Genomic DNA, 17,451 nt, shown 5'->3' with positions numbered 1-17,451 from the left:
TCCATGGCATAGCTCTGGCCTTATCCCATTGAAGAGAATCCAAAGATTTGGTGGTGTCTGGGGGACTTTCTGCCCCCTTGCAGGGGGAGAGGACTCCGTGGCATGTTGGGAGAGGGAGCACAGGGCAGGAGTAAGGGGTAGGCTGGATCAGGGGTGCCCGGAACCATTTCCAGGGACAGCCTATGCACCCTTGTGAGCTCCAGATGCTGAGCGCTTGCCCCCTAGTGGTAGGAGGGGGAAGTAAGGCTGGCCCCAGATGTTCATGCAAGCCAGGTTTCCCCTAAGTCACAGAGAGCTTTTCCTGCTTCAACCTTTGCCATCCTCTTATTCTCCTGGGTTCCCTGAATGAGGAACCAATTCACCCATATCAGCTGGCGGGGTGACACTTAAACTCAGACAAAGTCTGAAGGAAGCAGGGCAAGTGTCTTCCTCGAGCCCAGAGTTGGATGAAGGGACCCAGTGTGTGGTAGGAAGAGTCCTACCTGCTTTGCAGCCCCCTTTGTCCTGGGCAGCCCCACTTTATTTTAAAAGAAAAAAAAAAACAAAACTCTAGCTTGTCCCCTGCAGGAGGCTGAGTATCCCAGCTGCTCTGCTGGGGCCTCCGGGAACCATCTCTGGGGCTTGGAGACAGAGGTATGTCCTCTCTGGCCCCCCAGGCTGGAATGGGGTGGGAGCAGATGGGAACAGAAAAGCGGGGTGGGCAGCTTAGTCTGCATGTCCACGCAACCAATCACGTGGTCCAGTTTAGTAGGGTGGGTGGCTCCTTGGACTTCACCCTGAGCGAGATGAGGCTTGGAGACTTATAGTCGCCATCTGGGGGAGGCTCAAAGCCGTGGCCCCCCAGGGCCGGGGAGAAGCCATGGATGGAGTATATGCCAGGGTGGGCTCCGGGGGAAGCTGGCACCCCCATGAAGCCGGCCACATTCCCGTGAGAGTGGGAATACGGAGACATGCACGGCGAGGGCATGCCCTCTGGAGACACGAGGCAGGGGCCGGGGGGGCTCCCAGACCCTGGAGTGGGCCACAGGGAGTTCTGCAGCTGAAAAGAGAGAAAAGAAGGCCCATGAATCAATAGCCCAAGGGCTGCCTCCCTTACCTGGGGGTTCTGTCTCTGCCCTTAGGACTCCAGAAACTTACCCGGCAAGCTCTGCTTGACCGCGGTCTAGAATCTGCTCCCTCCTACCCCCGACCCTCGAAATGGAATCCAGGAGACCCCTGCCACTGCGCCAAGTGAGGTTTCCTGCCGTGCCCGCCGTTAGGCATGCATCATTCGTGAGACAGGAAGGAGCCCCGCTTGGCGGAGGACGAGTGATTTACCCACAGTTTCACAGAGCCCTAATGCTGCTTCAGGTCTCCCGGGGGCCAGGCCCTGATGTGGGGCTGGGTGGGGTGTCACCTGCGGGTGGCTGTCAGTTCGGGGCAGCACAGAGATGTCGTAGGCAGATGTGAAGGGGTTCCGCCCCTCCTGGATCTTCCCGTATCGCTCACGCTTCCGCCACTTTGCTCTGCGGTTCTGGAACCAGACCTGAGGACGGAGGGGAGAGGCTGAGGGAGTGACACAGTGGCCCTGAGGTGGGTGGTGGTGTCCTTCTGGAAGGTATGGAGCTGGCTCCCGCCTGGAGGACCTTAAGCTGCCTATAAATTCCTATTGTTCTCAGGGCTGGGGAACCCGGAATGGGGTCTAGGAAAGATCTGAGTTTGGAGGGAGTTTCTTGGCCCCTTGGGTCCCCATTACCCCCCAGACACCAGGCTGAGTCACTCTCTTGGTTCTGCCCGCTTGGGCTACTAAGGGTATCATGGGATCTGTGGCCTCAGAGGCTCTGGGCCCCACCTAGGCCTCCCTTACCTCATCTCCAGTCCCAGGCCACCCACCTGCCATTGTCCGCCCCGGGCCCAGCTCTGTAAGAAGGCCCCTGGGCCCTGAGCACCCCCTTCCCCGCAGCCTCATCCCCAAGCAGGCAGTATCAATGGATTCTCCCCACTTGCTTCTCATGCCCGCTTGCCTTTCAACCCATCCACCACCTTGAGAGTCCCCTGTCTTGGCTTGGGCCTCGCCTGCCTGGGCTGCCCACCTCACCCTGACACATACGCATACATCTCCACTGGCCTGGGTGTCATGCGGGCATCTCTCTCATACTCACCCCACCCAATTACCATTGTCTGCTTTGTAATCTGTGCCTCCCCTCGTCTGTGAGCGCCTGGCAGGTGAGGGGCGCCCGCCCGTGTGCTGGGCGCTTATGTGTGCATCTGCGATGGATCTGTGGGCCCTGCGGCTCTACGTTTATGGTCCCCATGCATGTGTTTTGTGTTTCTATCATTTAATAAACATTTCTGTGTCAGGCTCTGGGCTGGATGTTGGCAATATCAAAACCAAACCAAACCGAACCAAACCATCCCCTTGCTTTCTAGGGATTTAGCTCGGAGCCACAACAAATTCTGTGTGTATGTGTGCGTGTGAGTGTGTAAGGAACCCCACCTCGGCCCCTCATACACACCCCCATGGTGGCCGTTCCTACCCACACAGGCAGGTGAAGCCACGACAGTTAAGGAGCTTGGCAGACCCCCAGCCCACCAAGCCTCAAAGCCAGAGCCCAGAGCAGGCCTGGGGCAAGGTCAGGGATGGACCATCCTGCCTGCCCAGCTGCTGGGCCTTCCCTTCTCTATCCTCCCTGCCCCACGGGCAATTGAAAGAGTCTGGAGTGAGTGAAGGGGGCTGCTTCACTGGGTGTTCTTCCCCACCATCCCTGATTGTCTCTATAGACCCCACCGTAGCCTTCCACCTGCACTTGGGCCAGGCCCTCTGCTCTGTTCCGTGTGGCGGCTTACTGCTCTCTGTGGGGCAGGGCCTACAGGTGACTGTCACTTTCCTGTCAGAGAAAAGAGCCTTCCTCTGGGGCCTCAAGCGTCAGTCTGGGGGCCTATGGCCGCCCCAGCACCCCCTCGGGATTGAGAAGGCCTGGGAAAGGAGTAGGGGGATGTACTCCAGCTCTCCAAGGAGTGCCACGGCCATGGCTATTGGGACCCTACCCCAGAGGCTCGCTGAGGGTCTGGAGACTCGATGTTCTGGACTTCTGTGGCTCAAGAGTTCTGGGACTGTTGTGAATGCTCGGCCTCTTACCCTGCTGGCCCCGGCCCTGGGCACTCTATGAGCACAGTCCTAGAAGTGTGTTTGGGTGCCACCTTGGTGGGGGGGAATGAAAGCAGGAGGACCCAGAAGAGAAGGGGGAAAGAGCCCAAGTACCTCTGGTCCTATGCTGAATCCAGCTGTGGGGCCTTCTGTGCTAGAAGGCAACTGGCCTCTTTGCAAGGTCCCATACAGGGTGTGCTATGTATAAGCTCTGTCCCTATGAGTTCTCTTCTGCAGGGGGAAAGAGAATCTCCTCTGTCTAGAGGTCACTTCCTCACCTCTCCCAAGAAGCCCAAATCCCACCCCTCTCCCAGTGACTCCTGCCTGGCTTCAGGGAGCCTGCTGGACACCACGCCAGTCAAAGCAAGGCAACAACCACCATCTTCCTTTTGGGCCAAGCTTTTCCCGAAGACTCCTTCCCCATCCCCACCCTCTGCTTGCCATCTGCCTGTTCTTTCTCACCTCTGATGTGTCTTGGAAATGGACTTTCCTTCTCCCTTTCCCCTGTTCCCAGCATCCCTCCATCCCCTCAACCCCAACAGGAAGCTGGCCACAGCCCTACCCAGGAAGCCCTGGGGCCTGATCTCTGCTGGGGAGAGTTGGTTGGGTGGGGAAGGGGTCTGAGAGCTGGGGGGCCTGAAAATCGCTGGCTCAGGATGGCTTTGAGCATCACTGAACCTCACACTCCCCCATTGGGGACCCTCCTGCTCTGGGCAGCTGCCTCAGGAGCTGCCCGATGTGTTCAGCCTTTCACTGCTTCTGAAAGGCTGCCGCATCTTGATGCTCAAAGACCATTCAAAGTGAGATCAAGAGATCCAACGACATGCACTAAGTCACCTGGTCAGCTAGAAAGTGGCAGAGCTAGGGTTCCCAGACAGGTAGGTCTTTGAACTGCCAGAGACAACTACCCCATGAGGCACTTGGGCCGCAGCGGAGCTGGGCATGGAGGGGGAGCCGAAGGGTGGCAGGCCGGGGTCAGGCACTGGGGAAAGACAGCTCAGCATGGCACCAGCGCCCACCTCTCCCGGCCCTTCCATGGCCTGGCCCACGGCCGGGGTGGTCGAGGCAGCCAGAGAGGCCCACGGCCGGGGTGCCCTCACCTGTACCCGAGCCTCAGTTAGATCCGTTCGCAGAGCCAGCTGCTCCCGGGCGTACACATCTGGGTAGTGGGTTTTCTGGAAGACTTTCTCCAGCTCTTCCAGCTGGAACGTGCTGAAGGTCGTGCGGTTCCGGCGCTTCTTGCTCTTATTCTTGGCCAGCTCCATGGAGTCCGGGAGTCCCGGGGACAGAGGGACACGCAGGCTGGCCAGACAAGGGCCCGGGGAGCCTTGCAAGCTAGAGGGCCTGTCTCTGGGGCCCCCTCGGCAGTCCAAGGGCAGCTGGGGGAAGCTGGCAGCTTTGGAGGCCTTCTCCTCAGCTGCAATGGAAAACACAAAAAGGAGGATGGAAACCGAACCAGGAGGTTTTGTGGGTGGACTGGGGGAGGGGGCAGAACGTTTGACGCTTCAGTCCCCGCCTCCCCCTTCCTTTCTCTTCCCTCGTCGAAGCAGCCACCCTGTATGGGAGCCTGGCATTTGGAGGCCTGTGTGCTGAGCCTCCAGCTCAGGGGGCCCTGGGGAACCATGTGCTCTGTGGTCGGGGCGGATCTGCTGGGGCCAGAAGAGGGTTCATTTCGGGGAAGTGCTTTGTGGTGGCGTGGCCCACAGGGCGTGGGGGTGCCAGGACTAGCCCCCTGGGCAGGGCCTAGCACAGAGGCGGGAGGAGGGGGTGAGCCCCGGGGTGGCTGGCATCTCCCGCCCCTGCCAGGAAGTGCCTCCTTGGCCCTGACTGCGGGGACTGTGGTTCCCAGGTCCTCATGCCCCTGCTCCGGTCCCAGGTCCAGGCAGGGGACAGACAGGGACATTCAGATCCCCTTTGGCTGGTCTGGCTGTGCCTCATTCTCTAGACCCCAAATCTCAGGGCAATGACAAATCCCCCAGCCCCGGGGCAAGAAGGACAAGATGGGGAAAAGAAGCATCCAAAAGACATTGTCTCATTCCTCCGGAAATTGTGATGTTTGACCCAACATTTGAGCTCCAGCATTAGAGAGCAGGAGGGTGAAGGCTTGGGGGACCAGTGTCGAAAGAGGAGGACTCAGCTCCCAACCCCATCACTCTGGCCAATGACTGCCCCTCCCTCCTCGGCAGTTTCTGATGGCTCCCCCATTGCCCAGGATGAGCAACCAGGGAGGGGTGACCTGACTGCTGCTGGGCGCAGTTCCCAGCAGCCCCACTCTGACACGCTAACCCGCACATGAGAGGCTTGGTGGAGCCCTGCCACAACCCGGTCATGGTGAAAAATAGGTCACCCCGATCGCTCTGCCCGCTCCTCTGGCAAGTGGCATTGCCATGAAATCTCGAGAGCCCGCTGGGACAGCAGGAGCACAGCCAAAAAGGCGCCCCACTGACTCACACAGTCCTGGCCTGGCCCTGGCCCACCCCAGGCAGGAGTCTGAGCCCCAGGAGGCCTAGCAGGCTGGCACCAAGAGGCGGTTTCCTCCTTGGGACTTGGTGTCAGGATCACAGCTGTCATCAGGGAAGGATGGGACCAGACAGATGGGATTCTTGGGTTCTGGCTCTGATGATTCCCCATCTGCATTATGGAGGACAAGTTGGGCAGGGTCCCCCTCATCTGAAAGGTGGTCAGGGATCTCCCAGGACACCCAGGCTGTGCAGGAAGCTCCAGGTTGTGCAAGGATCCTGGAGGCCTGGCAGGGTCAGCGGCCTGCCCTCGGGTACCAGGCTCATAGCTCAGGCAGAGCATCGAGGAGAAAGTGCTCTAGCCGCTAACTTCCGTTCTTGGCCAACATATTTTGGTTCTAGAGATAGCTCCATGGGCAGCTGCTTAGGAAGAAGGACTCATGGAAACTGAGCCAAATAATTGAAAATGGTCAGGAGGAGTGGAAGACTGGAAAGGGACACCCTGCCTCTAGCAGGTTTGAGAGGGAGTTCTTGGAGTCCTGGGTTCAGAGGGAGGTCCTGCTGGACTCCAGGCAAAAAAAGGGTGAGGGTGGCTGAGGGATGGGGGAGAGGGGAGCAAGGACATCACTGTAGGGGTTTCTCCAAAGTTCTGAGGCTTTGCTCACCTGGCTCTTGGGCCTTCCGAGTCTGTTGGAATAGGATCTGCCCAGAGGAAGTGACCAGCTCTGGGCTCTGAGCTGCCAGAGTGAGAGATAAACGTGTGGCAGGACTTTTCAGAACAGCCACCCAGAAAAGGGGCCAAGCCTGCTGGCCTCCACTGGCCTCCTATGCCTGCCCATTCTAGAGTCCTCCCGGGGTACTAGGGTAGTACTTCTCCCCTCTTCATGGCCATGGGCCTGAAACCTCCATCTACCTGGAGGACTCCGGGGAGGAGCAGGCACCCCCTTCTTTGGGGGGGACGGGGCACACCTCCTAGAATCTCTCCTGAAAAGCAAGGCTCAGGGGAGAAGAGGGGAGGTGGGATCCGGAAGGGCAGCAGTCAAGGAAAGAAAGGAGAGGCAGCCCCAAGTTTTGAGTTTGCAGTTGCAAGGAGGAGGGTGCCTGGTGAGGCCCCAAGCACTTTCAAGGTGTACTGGCGGTGTATGGGGGTCACCGCACCTGGTGGGGACCCTGAGTGGTTAAAGGGGGAGTGTTCATGGCAGAGATTGGAATCCTGGGGCCCAGCACCAGCGGGTCCACAGCCTGCACAATCGCAACACCACAGCAGAAGTCTGTGGGGCCTGAAAGACAGGAGCCAGGGCAAAAGCCTCTGACGCTGCCACCGTGCTCCCTCCAGCTCCCCCGCACCCTGCCGGCGGCCAGAGCCCCGGCTCCCCACGCCAGCCGGGAGCCCCACTGCCCTCTCAGCCAGCGTCCACTGAGGCCTCCGGACCGAGCACCCGGCTTTAGATCATGGCGGGAGTCTTGCTCTGCGCTGTTTCCCACGCGATCCGCAGAGCTCGCAGAGGCCTGGGCTCTCGCAGCTCCGGCTGGTAACCTGAAGCCGTCGTGGGCATAAACCCCGGGCGCGAGACCCCAGTGGGCCCTTGTGCTCTCGATAGAGTTTCCACCTTTGGCCTAGACGCCTCAGCGTGGGGCCCTCCCCAGCTTGGAATCCTTCACGAGGTCTGCGATCTGTGCGGTGAGCGAGGCCTTCAGTGCTCCGCTCGGGGCCTCCGAGGTGGCGGGCGTATTCCCAGGTCAGAGAGCCAAGCCAGGGAACCGACCGGGCGGCCCCCGGCGGAGCGGGAAGGAACGGCCGGGCACTTCTCCGGTCCTCTGAGCAGCCGCGCGCACGGGGCTCAAAGGGTGGCTGGCACCGCCGGGACGCGGCCGGGGTCTAGGGCAGGGCTGGGCGCTCTCCTCCAAGAGCACCGCAAAGAGCGGGAGAGGAGCGCCAGGCTCTCCAGCGCGCGACTGCCCGGGCCTCCGCAAGATCGCGCCGCAGATGGGGCGCAGCTGCGCGCTCACTGGTCTGAACTGGAAACGCTCGGAGCCCGTCAATTGAGAAGCCGGGAAATAAGGCGGTCTCCCCTTTTGCCGCCACTTCCCACTTGGTAGACTGCGTGGCCCTAGTCCCCCGGGGCCGACCCTCCCCAGCAGCCCCGCTCCGCCACAGGGACGCAAGGGGACCGCGCCTGCAGAGTTCCGGCCCCGGCACCCGGGAGGCGAGCGGCGGCCGGGGTCCCAGGCTCCGCTCCTGTTTTTTCGTTTGGGCGGTCCTCCGCTCCACTCGAATCGTTCATTTTCCTCTTCCACTTGATCTCATTTTGCAGCTTTCTGCTCTTTTAAGATCTCCCTGCTTTTCCTTTCATTTTTTCTCCTTCTACTCTTCTTCGTCCCTTCCCTCCTTCTCCATTTACCCGCTTCGTTCGATCGTTCTTCGATCCTCCGCTTGCTTTTTTCCTTCTGTTCTTCCGTTCGCTCTCCGTTTATTTCTTAACGTTCTGCACTGCTTGCCGACTTTGTCTCTCTTTCCTTCTCGCCTCTCTCCTTCGTTGTTTTGTTCAATTTCCTTTTCCTTATTTTTGGTGGTTGTTCACACTCTTCGGTTTTAGTTCTACGCATTTCGTTGCTGACACCCTCGCCGTCGCCGGGTCCCTCCGCGCCCCGCCGCTCCTTGTGCCCCAGCGCTCTCCGCAGTGTGCCAGTCCCGGCCTTCCCGCGGTGCCTGCGGGATCCGGCGCGTCCAGCTGGACGCGGGCCCGTGGGATGAGTCCTGCCCGACGCGGCGCGCCTAGCCAGCCCGGCTACCTGTCCCCGGCGTGCTCATGGCGCTGCGCGGCCGCCGCCGCCTGGCTGGGATCAGAGGAGCCAGGCCAACTGCTTCTCATTAAGTCCCAACTATGGTTTTTATCAGGAGAGCCTCTTTCAAAGGGCACAGACACGAAGCTCTGCGGACTCGCTCATTTCCTCCGCTGACCCCCACACACCTCCCCGCCCTTCCCGACACATTCCCATCGCCCTGGCTGGGCGAAGGCCCGAGCTGCCTGGCCACTCGGTGGAGGCCGGCCAGGCGCCAGCGGGTTGAGGCCGACCGCAGAACGTTCAGCTCTGGGCCTAAGGTGCCGGCCGTGGCAGCACAGATGGGGCGGGCGCCCAGACTCCTTACAGGTCAGCCAGTGCAGCGGTGGCTGCAGGGCTGCCGGCTCGTGTGGCAGGCCCCGGCGTTCAGGCGCGTTCTCCGGAGTTGGCGCGGTCCAGCTGGCCTTGGCGCATGGGGCACCGGCCCAGGAGCCCGAGGCGACCAGGGGATAGGCCCGCCCGGGCTGGTCTCGACGGCCCCAGCCGTGACGATCCAGGGCCAGCAAGCCAAGACTGCGGGAAGGGCGGCCATCACCGTGCTTAACGACGGGGAGGCCAGGTTAGTCTGAGAAATAAGAACACAATTATTCCGTATTGAGAACGGCCCCGGCGCTGCCGACCGGCCGCGGCCGCGCCGCCGAATGCCTAACGCGCAGGCAGCGCCTTCCCCACCGAGGCTGGGCCTGGGGAGAAGCCGGCGGCGGCCAGGCCGCAGCCCTCGGCTGAGTCCTGCTTGGCCACTCCAGGTCGGGGACCAAGCTCAGGGCCCTGAACCGGCGCCGCACACAAAAGGCGCGCTTCTCTCCCCGCATCGGGACGGAGGGCTCAGGGTGGCGCTCAGGCCCTGGGCCCCGTCCGGGCTTCTGGGTCGGTGGCAGTTTCAGGCCAATTCTGGCCAAGCGTGATTTCTCCTTCCCGCCTCCGGTCGCCTTCGGGTCTCACTGGGCCCGGTGCCGTCGCCGCTCCACCCTCGCGCGACCTCCCGCCTCCCATTCCCGCCACGGGAGACACGGGGGGCTCTGCCTCTCGCGGGGCGCTGGCTTTGCCCGGCCGGGACCGGCACCGGTAGGACTTCCGAGGGGGCCGTGGAGGGGGGCTAGAGGGTCAAAGAGTCGAGAGCTGGGCCAGCGGGCGAGGGGAGTGGGAAGGCCCGGGCCGGCCGGGGAAGGGAAGGAGAGCGGGTCGGGGCTGCGCGCTGCGCCCGCGCCGCGCGTTACCTTCCGCGGGGCCCTCGTAGAAGTGGCTGCCGTTGAGCGCCGGGCCGGGCCCGAGGTCCTGCAGGTACTTAGCGGGCGGCTTTGCCGGCTCGGGGAGGTAGGGCTCCAGGGGCCCGCAGGCCGGAAAACGGGTCAGGCGGGGGCCGCGGGGCGGCACGGAGTGCAGGTGAGGCGCGCCGGCGGGGGTCCCCTGCGGGCCGGGTGGCTCGTCCCCCGCGGCCGAGTAGGGGCCGGGCCCGGGCCCCACGCCGAAAGGCGCGCAGCGCTCGGGGTCCATGCCGGCTCCCGGCGCACAGGCCGCGGGGGCTCCGGGGCTAGCGCTGCCGGTGCGGCCTGTGAGCGCCCGCCAAGGGGGAGGGACCTGGGCGCGGGGGCGCGGAGCCCCCGGGAGCGGCGCGCGCCGCGGGGGGCGGGGGACAGGGGAGGGGGCCGCGCCTCTGACTTAATGCTGGAACCATCCACGTCACGTGCGGCCCCGCGCGGGTTAACCCCTCGGAGCCCGGGAGCCCCCTGGATTCACCCCAGCCCGCGTTCATCAGAGGCAGTTCGAGCAGAGGGAGGAAGCCACCTTCTCTCGACGGCAGGGTCCCTTTTGTCTGCCCATCTTGGTGAGTCCCTTGCTCAGAGCAGCACCCTATGTCCTGACATCCAGCCTGGAGCTTCTCACCCCTAGAGGCGTGATGCACGCCCAGCAAACACTCTTAGGCCTGATCTCCCGACAGAAGCCTCGGATAAGGGCGGTCTGGGGGAGGGCCTGGGCTGGGACTTTACCTAACTCTTTGCTGGGAGCTGGAAAAACCTTGCCTGGGCAGAAACACCTCCCTTGGGGATCCCTTGTTCCTCCCTGGGACAAGAGTCCTTGGGGAGAGGTGTGTGGAAACAGCTCTAATCCGGGAATGGGGTCTGGAAAGTTTGGCCCAGGGTGCTGTCATTAATTAGCTGTGGGACCTTGAACTGTGGCTAGTGTCTTCATCTGACTCTGGAGCATTTCTGTGTATTCCTGGTGGGTCTGAGAAGCAGAGGCTGAACCAGAAGGGGCAGGAAGACTTGTAGGGGCAGCTCAAGACTGGACAGGGTCCAGCAGAAACTGTCTTTGGAGCAGGTGAGAGGGTACATAGAAGGTTTGGGGTTTGAAAAGCAGGCATGAAGTGAGTACCTTTCCAGTGATCTGAAAGTGCATGGCAGTCCCCTGGAGAGAGGCTGCCTGCAGCTCCGACCACAAGGCTCTACTGCCCCAGGCCTGCCCTTTTGCAGGGAGGTGAGGGTAGGGTTGCATCTCCTAGGAGCTGAGTCCTCCCCCCCCCCGCCCCCCACAAAAGGATGCATAGGACTAGGGAAGTAGCTTGGAATTTCTGAGAAGAGAAACAACCCCCACCCTAAGAGCTGAGAAGACATTCCTGACCTGGGACCCTGCTCCCTTCTGTGGATTGAGGAGTCCCCAAGTCTGGGTTACACTGCTTTTTATTTTCAGTGCCTCCAGAGACTAGTGAGAGGGACAGGGAGTTAAACATCGTTTGTATTTCATTTGAATTCTCAATTTTTAAAGGAATCCAAGAGGCCTGGTGTGAACACCTCCCTCTTCCGCTGGGGGCTTAGAGGGGGTTTCTTGGCTGTCCTCAGCCAGAGTTGGACTGTAAATCAAGGCCAAACAGGAACCAGAAGCCTTGCATCTCACAAGTAGTCATTAAGCCATTATTAAACATACCGTAACTTCTCTGAAGCCTTATTGGTTTAAACACCACATTGGAGGCATTATGGCCATTAGGGCCCCTGATCACAGGCTGCAGACTGGGCTAGTGAGGTGGGAGCACCTGGGGCTGGTATTTCCAGCCAAGAGGGAGGTTCAGCTCAGAATTAAGCTTTCCTCTCTGGCCTCACCAGGGGGATCCATTCTCCAGGATCCAGTGGCTCGCAGCTTTGGGCAATCAATTTGCCTCGATCCCTTTCACTTATTAGGAAGGTTTTCCGATAGTTCTTGGGCTTGGGGCTGTGGATATTTTGACTCTTCGGGACGATGTTCGCGTCCACGCAGGACGCCACTTCTATTCCACAAAGGAATGGAACAGCTTAGTAAGAGAGATGCACAGAGGATGCAGGAAAAACATCACCAACAGTTTAAACAGGGCAGCCGGGCTTAAAGGCCAAGTGTTTTGCTTCAGGCGATAAACCTTTCTCAGCCTCAGTTTCCTTGTAAAAACGGGCTGTGCACGCGGACAAAGGATGTTGGAGACTCGCTGATGTTTTGATGGATGTGATGCGCTGTGTTAGTTCATGAGATTATTATTGCCATTATGATATCCAAGAGACGGCAATTGGTGGAAGGTTCCTGACCCCGGGGGCCGAGTGGGCTAGAGGCTGGGGCTGATCGGACAGACCTAGAGACCCACAGCCGTGCCCAAGCCCAGAAGCTCCTCCTGCCATTCCCCACTCTCTGACCAGAACCATTTTCCATGCTGCCAGTTGAACTGAGGCCGAAGAAAACCCCAGCTTTCATTCAGATCAGATGGGTAGATAGAATTGCCCTCTGGACAGCTTTTTCTCCCAGGATCTTGCGAGGCAGGATACGCTTCCTTGTTCCCGTTTCAAACCACTAGTGCAAACTCTTTACCTCTATGAGATCTGGGGAGAGTTTGATGGGGCAGAGGCACATAGAAAACACAAAAAGTGGCACTCGTAGAATTGTCCATTACGAGGGCTGAGAGATCCTGGAGTACCACAGGGGCTCTCATCTTACAGATAAAAACAATGGCTGATGCGTCTTCCTGCATGCCAGCCACTCTCTCATGTATCCTACAGACATGGGTTTATTTAATCCTCCCCACTCCAAGAAGCAGGCACAATTATTATCCCCATTTTACAGAGAAGAGACTGAGGCCACAGAAGGGAGCCATTTGTCCAGGGTGGCCAAGGCCACTTTGTAGCAGAACCAGAATTGATGCCCATATCTGTGGTCCCTCACCTGACACCGAGCACCTTTTGGTCCTTCTTCTTCAGCTAAAATGACAAAGCTGAAATCATCCAGTGCACACCCTCGTGTTCCTGGAGGAAGGTTGGGACTTTTCCCTGAAAAGGAAGTTGAGGCTGGAGTGGACTAGGGACAGAGGTGGTCCAAGGTGGAACCACAGCGCCGCCTTCCTGCCCACAGAGTGACACTTTACTGAGACACCCTACCCCTCATGCGGGGATAGCCAGGGTGGCTGGGACAGTAGGTGCAGGGTGGTTTCTGCTAAGCTGAGACCAAACGAAACAGAGCAGCGAGCACCTGAGAGGTTTTACGACCCACTGGTGCGGCCAGATGTGGGGCAGTGTCTTAAGAGAATGTGTGAGTTCCCCATGCCTGCTGTTTGATGGCCGCATGCGTTGTGGTAGCATCTGTCACTGCTGTATGATCCATGGAGTAAGTGAGAACTGATGCGATGATCCCGATCACATGAAAAACCTTAAAGCAAGAACACCGACTAACTTCCCACCTGCTGAGAAAAACCACTCCTAAAATAACAATGGTACTTACTGGCTGTGTCTAGGCAGCTGTTCTCCACCAGTCAATTGCTTCACTTATTCATTCCCTGGGAGGACCTACTGTGTGGCAGGCACGTGTGCGGGCACTGAGATACTAGACGTGCCTCCTGCCTTCGTGGGGCAGACACTTGGAAATGTCTCCTCCCCCACGACAAAATCAGCATTGGGGTGTGAATTAGGATGGAAACTGGTCTCAAGAGTGGAGTTCCTGATGTCTAGCCTCACCTGGGAGATGGGTTCTAGAATCAGAGAAGGAGCCCCAACTCCTGCTCTCTCTCATTTTCGACATCCCTCAGCCTACACCACATCCCGTTTCCCCAGTGGATATCTGAAAGGGGTCGGAACAACGGGAAAAATGTCACCTCAGATCTGACATAGACAAACCTTCCTTTCAGACTGAAAAGACTCAGTTGCTTCTTCTTTTTTTTTTTTTCCCCCTCGAAGGGAAGACCGTTGGTACTGCCTTGTCCTGTTTAGGCTCTGAAATCCTAGACTGATCCCTATGAAAATTCTGAGTTTGGGAGCCCAAGGAGATTGTTTCTCATTAGTGACATTCTTCCTGGAAGGTCAGGCTAAGGAATGGTAAATAAACCCTCAGATCCGCTGCTTCCTCCTCACCCATGATATTTAAAAGAAAGAAAGAAGGGGGTGGGGAGCTTTGTGTTGCGGAGACCCAGAATCCTGGGCTGACAATCCAGGCTGCAGTCTGGGCTTAGGGGTGAAATTTCTGAGACATTAGAGAGCTATTTTCGCTCTTCTGTTCATTTGATCTCTTTCCTTGGGACAGTCACTTAACCTGTCCATACCTCAGTTTCTCCCCTAGAAAACAAGAGCAGTGATTTTGTAGTTTAGCTTTGCTAGAATGAACAGAACTGTGTTTAGACAGATGGTGCTTGAGCCTGACTCTATCCTGAACCTATATTTCTCTGCTTACGCTCTCTGCCCACCTCCCTGGGGTCGGGTTGGGATGGGGGCAGTGAACGGAGAGGGGGGGCTGTGTCTGGGATGCGTCCTGAGTGCCTGGTCTGGCCTGATGGCTGCCTTACTGCCTTTGTGTGAAGGTAAACGGGGTCTGTGGCAAATGCCAACGCAGACCAGGAGAAGTCATTTTGTGGGAGAATTTCTGATGAACTCGTTCTTGGTGTAAAGCAGGAGGCAGATTTGGACTTCTTGGCAATTCTAGCACGCTGATAAGTTGACACACTGCATCCGTTTATTCATCGAGCCTGTACTGAGTGCCTGCCCTGTGCGAGACAGTAGGGCTGCACAGCGAGGACTGAGTCAGAGGACAGGAGCCTTACTCCTGTCCTCTGACAAGGAGGACAAGGCTTTTCCAGGCTGGCAGGGGACACACAGAGCAGTGGGCACTTAGATCACAGGCTGTGTCGTGCTGGCAGGAAGCACAGGGGCCATGGAGGCCATGAGACGGGCACCTGCCCCAGCTTTGGGCTGGTGGCAGCTGGTCACGGGACACTTCCAGGTAGAAAGTCAAGTGGGGCTTAGCAGGGAAGGGGGTGCGAAGCGGGCAGGGAGAGAGGGCATCCAGAGAGAACAGCCCTGTGGTGGGAAAGAGGAAGCCATGTTTGCAAAGGAACATGTATTTGTTGAATTGCTGGGGCCAGGGCAGGAAGAGTCTGGGCTGAAGTGGGAGAAAGAGAGACAGAGGGGAGGTGTCCATCTGAATCAAGAGAGACTCCAGGGGGAGGGCTGGATGGTTCCATAGACATCCACCGTGCACCGCGTCCGTCTGCCAAGCCCGGCTTTAAGCACTGGGTCTGCAAGTGGCAGATGAGAGGGAGCAGGTCCTAGGGCCCAGAATTTCCCTGACTTTAGGGGGGAACACGACCCATACCTATCAGGCAGGCAGTAAGAAAGCCTGCAGAGAAACAGCAGAACAACATGCCCATCTAACTGCTGGGCGCCCTGAGGTTGGAGAGTTGGTGGAGGGCGGAGGAGCTGTGTGCAGCAGGTTGAGCGCCGCGATCCCTGAGACCCTTCCGTAGCAGAGCTCTGGCTCTTCCTGGGAATGCTGGCCGGGGCACCTCTTGAACTCATTTCAGCAGGAAATCCATTGGTTCCAGAGTGTAGATTCCAGATTTGTTGTTTTTACGGGGCTAACAAGTATGTAATTAGCACATCTGGGGCCCTTCAAAAGAAATGCAAACATACACCATCGAACACCCTTAGAGATATGAGTGGGACCCACCCCAGAGTTCTGGAAGGAGCTCACCACCATGTCACAGAGAAACCCACTCCAGTCCAGGGGCTGCTTCTGCGCTGGGAAGAGAGGGAGTGTGCGAACACTGGGTCTGAACTTTAGGAGGGACTGGGAGAAAAGCAAGTGACAAGGCTCAAACGGCCTCTGCCTGGCCTCCTCTGGAGTCAGCTGAGGAGGAGAGGGGGTGGGCTGGGTAGTAACAACGCCCACCGCTCACCGAGCACCTACAGTGTGCCAGGCAAACACCACCTCCTCACTTCTTCACGTTGTTACGCAGCTGGCATTAATATTCCCATTTTAACAGATGAAGAAACGGAGATTGGCCTGTGTGTCAGTTTTCTAATACTGCTTAGCAAATCACCCCAAAACTCGGTGGGCTTAGCACAACAATAGCCAGTGACTACGGGCCAGGGATTCAGGAGCAGTTTGGCTGAATGGTGTGTCTTGGGGCGTCTCACAACCCCAACTCAGATATTGGTTGGGCTGCAGGACTCCGGGGCTTGGTGTGGGCTGCAGGATGGATTTCCATGGTGGCTCGTGCCCACAGTTGGCCGGTAGGTATTGGCTGTTGATGGGAGGCCCCAGTTCCACCCGTTGGGGAGGCCTCCCCACCTGGCTACTTGGGTGTCCTCACAACCTGGCAGCTGGCTTTCCCCACAGCCAACGATCAAGGTGTAGTGTCGTTTATGACCCAGCCTTGGGAGGCACGCACGCACGCGCACACGCTTTGGCCATATTGGACTGACTACACAGTTCTGATTGGTTCTGACTGAGAGGATCCCACCAGCGTGGGGCCATTGTGGGGGCTGATGACCATAGACGGGCTCAGAAAACTGCCTGGATCCCACGGCTGCAGAGTGTGACTGGGATTCACACGTGAGACTCTGGGGAGGCACGAAGGCCACATGTTGGCTCAGAAAGACTGTCTATATCAATGAGCTAAGAAGAGGCTCTTGGGGGGCAGGGAGCCTGGCAGGCAAGTGGCAAAGCCCAGTGGGTAGTGAGAGCCATACTCACTGCCTGTCCTGAGGGAGTCTGAGGGTTATGGGGATGAGGTGTGCCCTGGTCTTTTCTGTACCCTGGATGTCAGAGGCCACAGCACACAGACTCCTAGGGGCTCCCTTAGGACAGCAAGCTGATCTCAGGGCTCCCCCAGGCTCTTCGTTCATGTGGGTGAAGGAAGGAAGCAGGCTCACCTTTTCCCTGAGCAGGGTACTAGAATATCCTGTTTGCATTGCTCTCTGCTTAGCAAGGGGAACACCGACCTTCGACCTTGAACTGAATGATCAGGAGCTGGGGGCTGTGTTCAGAGCCCACTATGACTTAAGTCTGAGCCGGGCAGTCTACTTCTTAAAACGGCATAGAACCCACCTGGGAGGTAGATGCTATCATTTCTACTTCCTAATTGATAATATGGAACTCAGAGAATGAAGTCAGTTGTCCAAGGTGTCATACACTTCCTCAATGATGGAACCAGGAGGCACCCCCAGGCAGGTGCCCTAATCAGCTTGCACCCTCTCCAGCGTGCTATGCTGCCTTGAGTCGCCTTGGACAGATGAGGGCTGTGCTTGCTTTCCCTCTGGCTGTTCGGTGGATCTGAGCACTGCATGGAGTAGAGACAACACTAGTCAAAATTGGAGGGTGGGGGGCTAAAAAGGCACCCCCACTCCAAATTCTGGGTGAATCCTTCTTACTAGCTTTTTTTTCTCCTGGGGAGACGAGATTGGGACACATGACCAATTACCCAGGAATATGAGGATGTTTGCTAAGTGTGAGACAGGCTGCCCCGGCGGAGGACCAGACATGAGCAGGAAGGTGTGGTGTACTCCGAGTCACTTCCTGGTGGGGAAGAAAACCACTGCGTGGTCGCGAGCATATCAGCACCCTTGGCTGGACTCTCAGCTGCACAACCCTGGGGACCAATGCAAATGGCCACTCCCCCCTGCAGAGAGCCCTTGGAGATTTCAGAGCTCAGCCTGAGAAGATGTGAAGGATCTGGGGAGGGCAGTTGCTGAGCCCAGGTCAAGTGGACACGGTGCGTCTGAGCACGAGGCACTTGGCTGCCTC

The 17,451-nt window shown here is 58.4% G+C and overlaps 1 protein-coding gene across 1 annotated transcript; it reads right to left on the bottom strand.

Annotated features, from left to right (window-relative positions):
- Positions 1–730: 730 nt before the first annotated feature.
- On the bottom strand, positions 731–9,924 carry ALX3 (ALX homeobox 3; the record flags this gene model as incomplete). The annotated part of the gene is made up of 4 exons (XM_080799970.1): positions 731–1,039; positions 1,397–1,525; positions 4,228–4,544; positions 9,648–9,924. The coding sequence occupies 4 exons, from the start codon at positions 9,922–9,924 to the stop codon at positions 731–733; spliced, it is 1,032 nt and encodes a 343-aa protein (XP_080656096.1).
- Between the last annotated feature and the right edge of the window lie 7,527 nt (positions 9,925–17,451).

This window comes from Martes martes, assembly GCF_963455335.1.
Source record: "Martes martes genome assembly, chromosome: 4".
NCBI classification, from domain to species: Eukaryota; Metazoa; Chordata; class Mammalia; order Carnivora; family Mustelidae; genus Martes; species Martes martes.
Note: the sequence above shows the minus strand (reverse complement) of the source record. Positions and strands in the feature narration are given on the sequence as shown.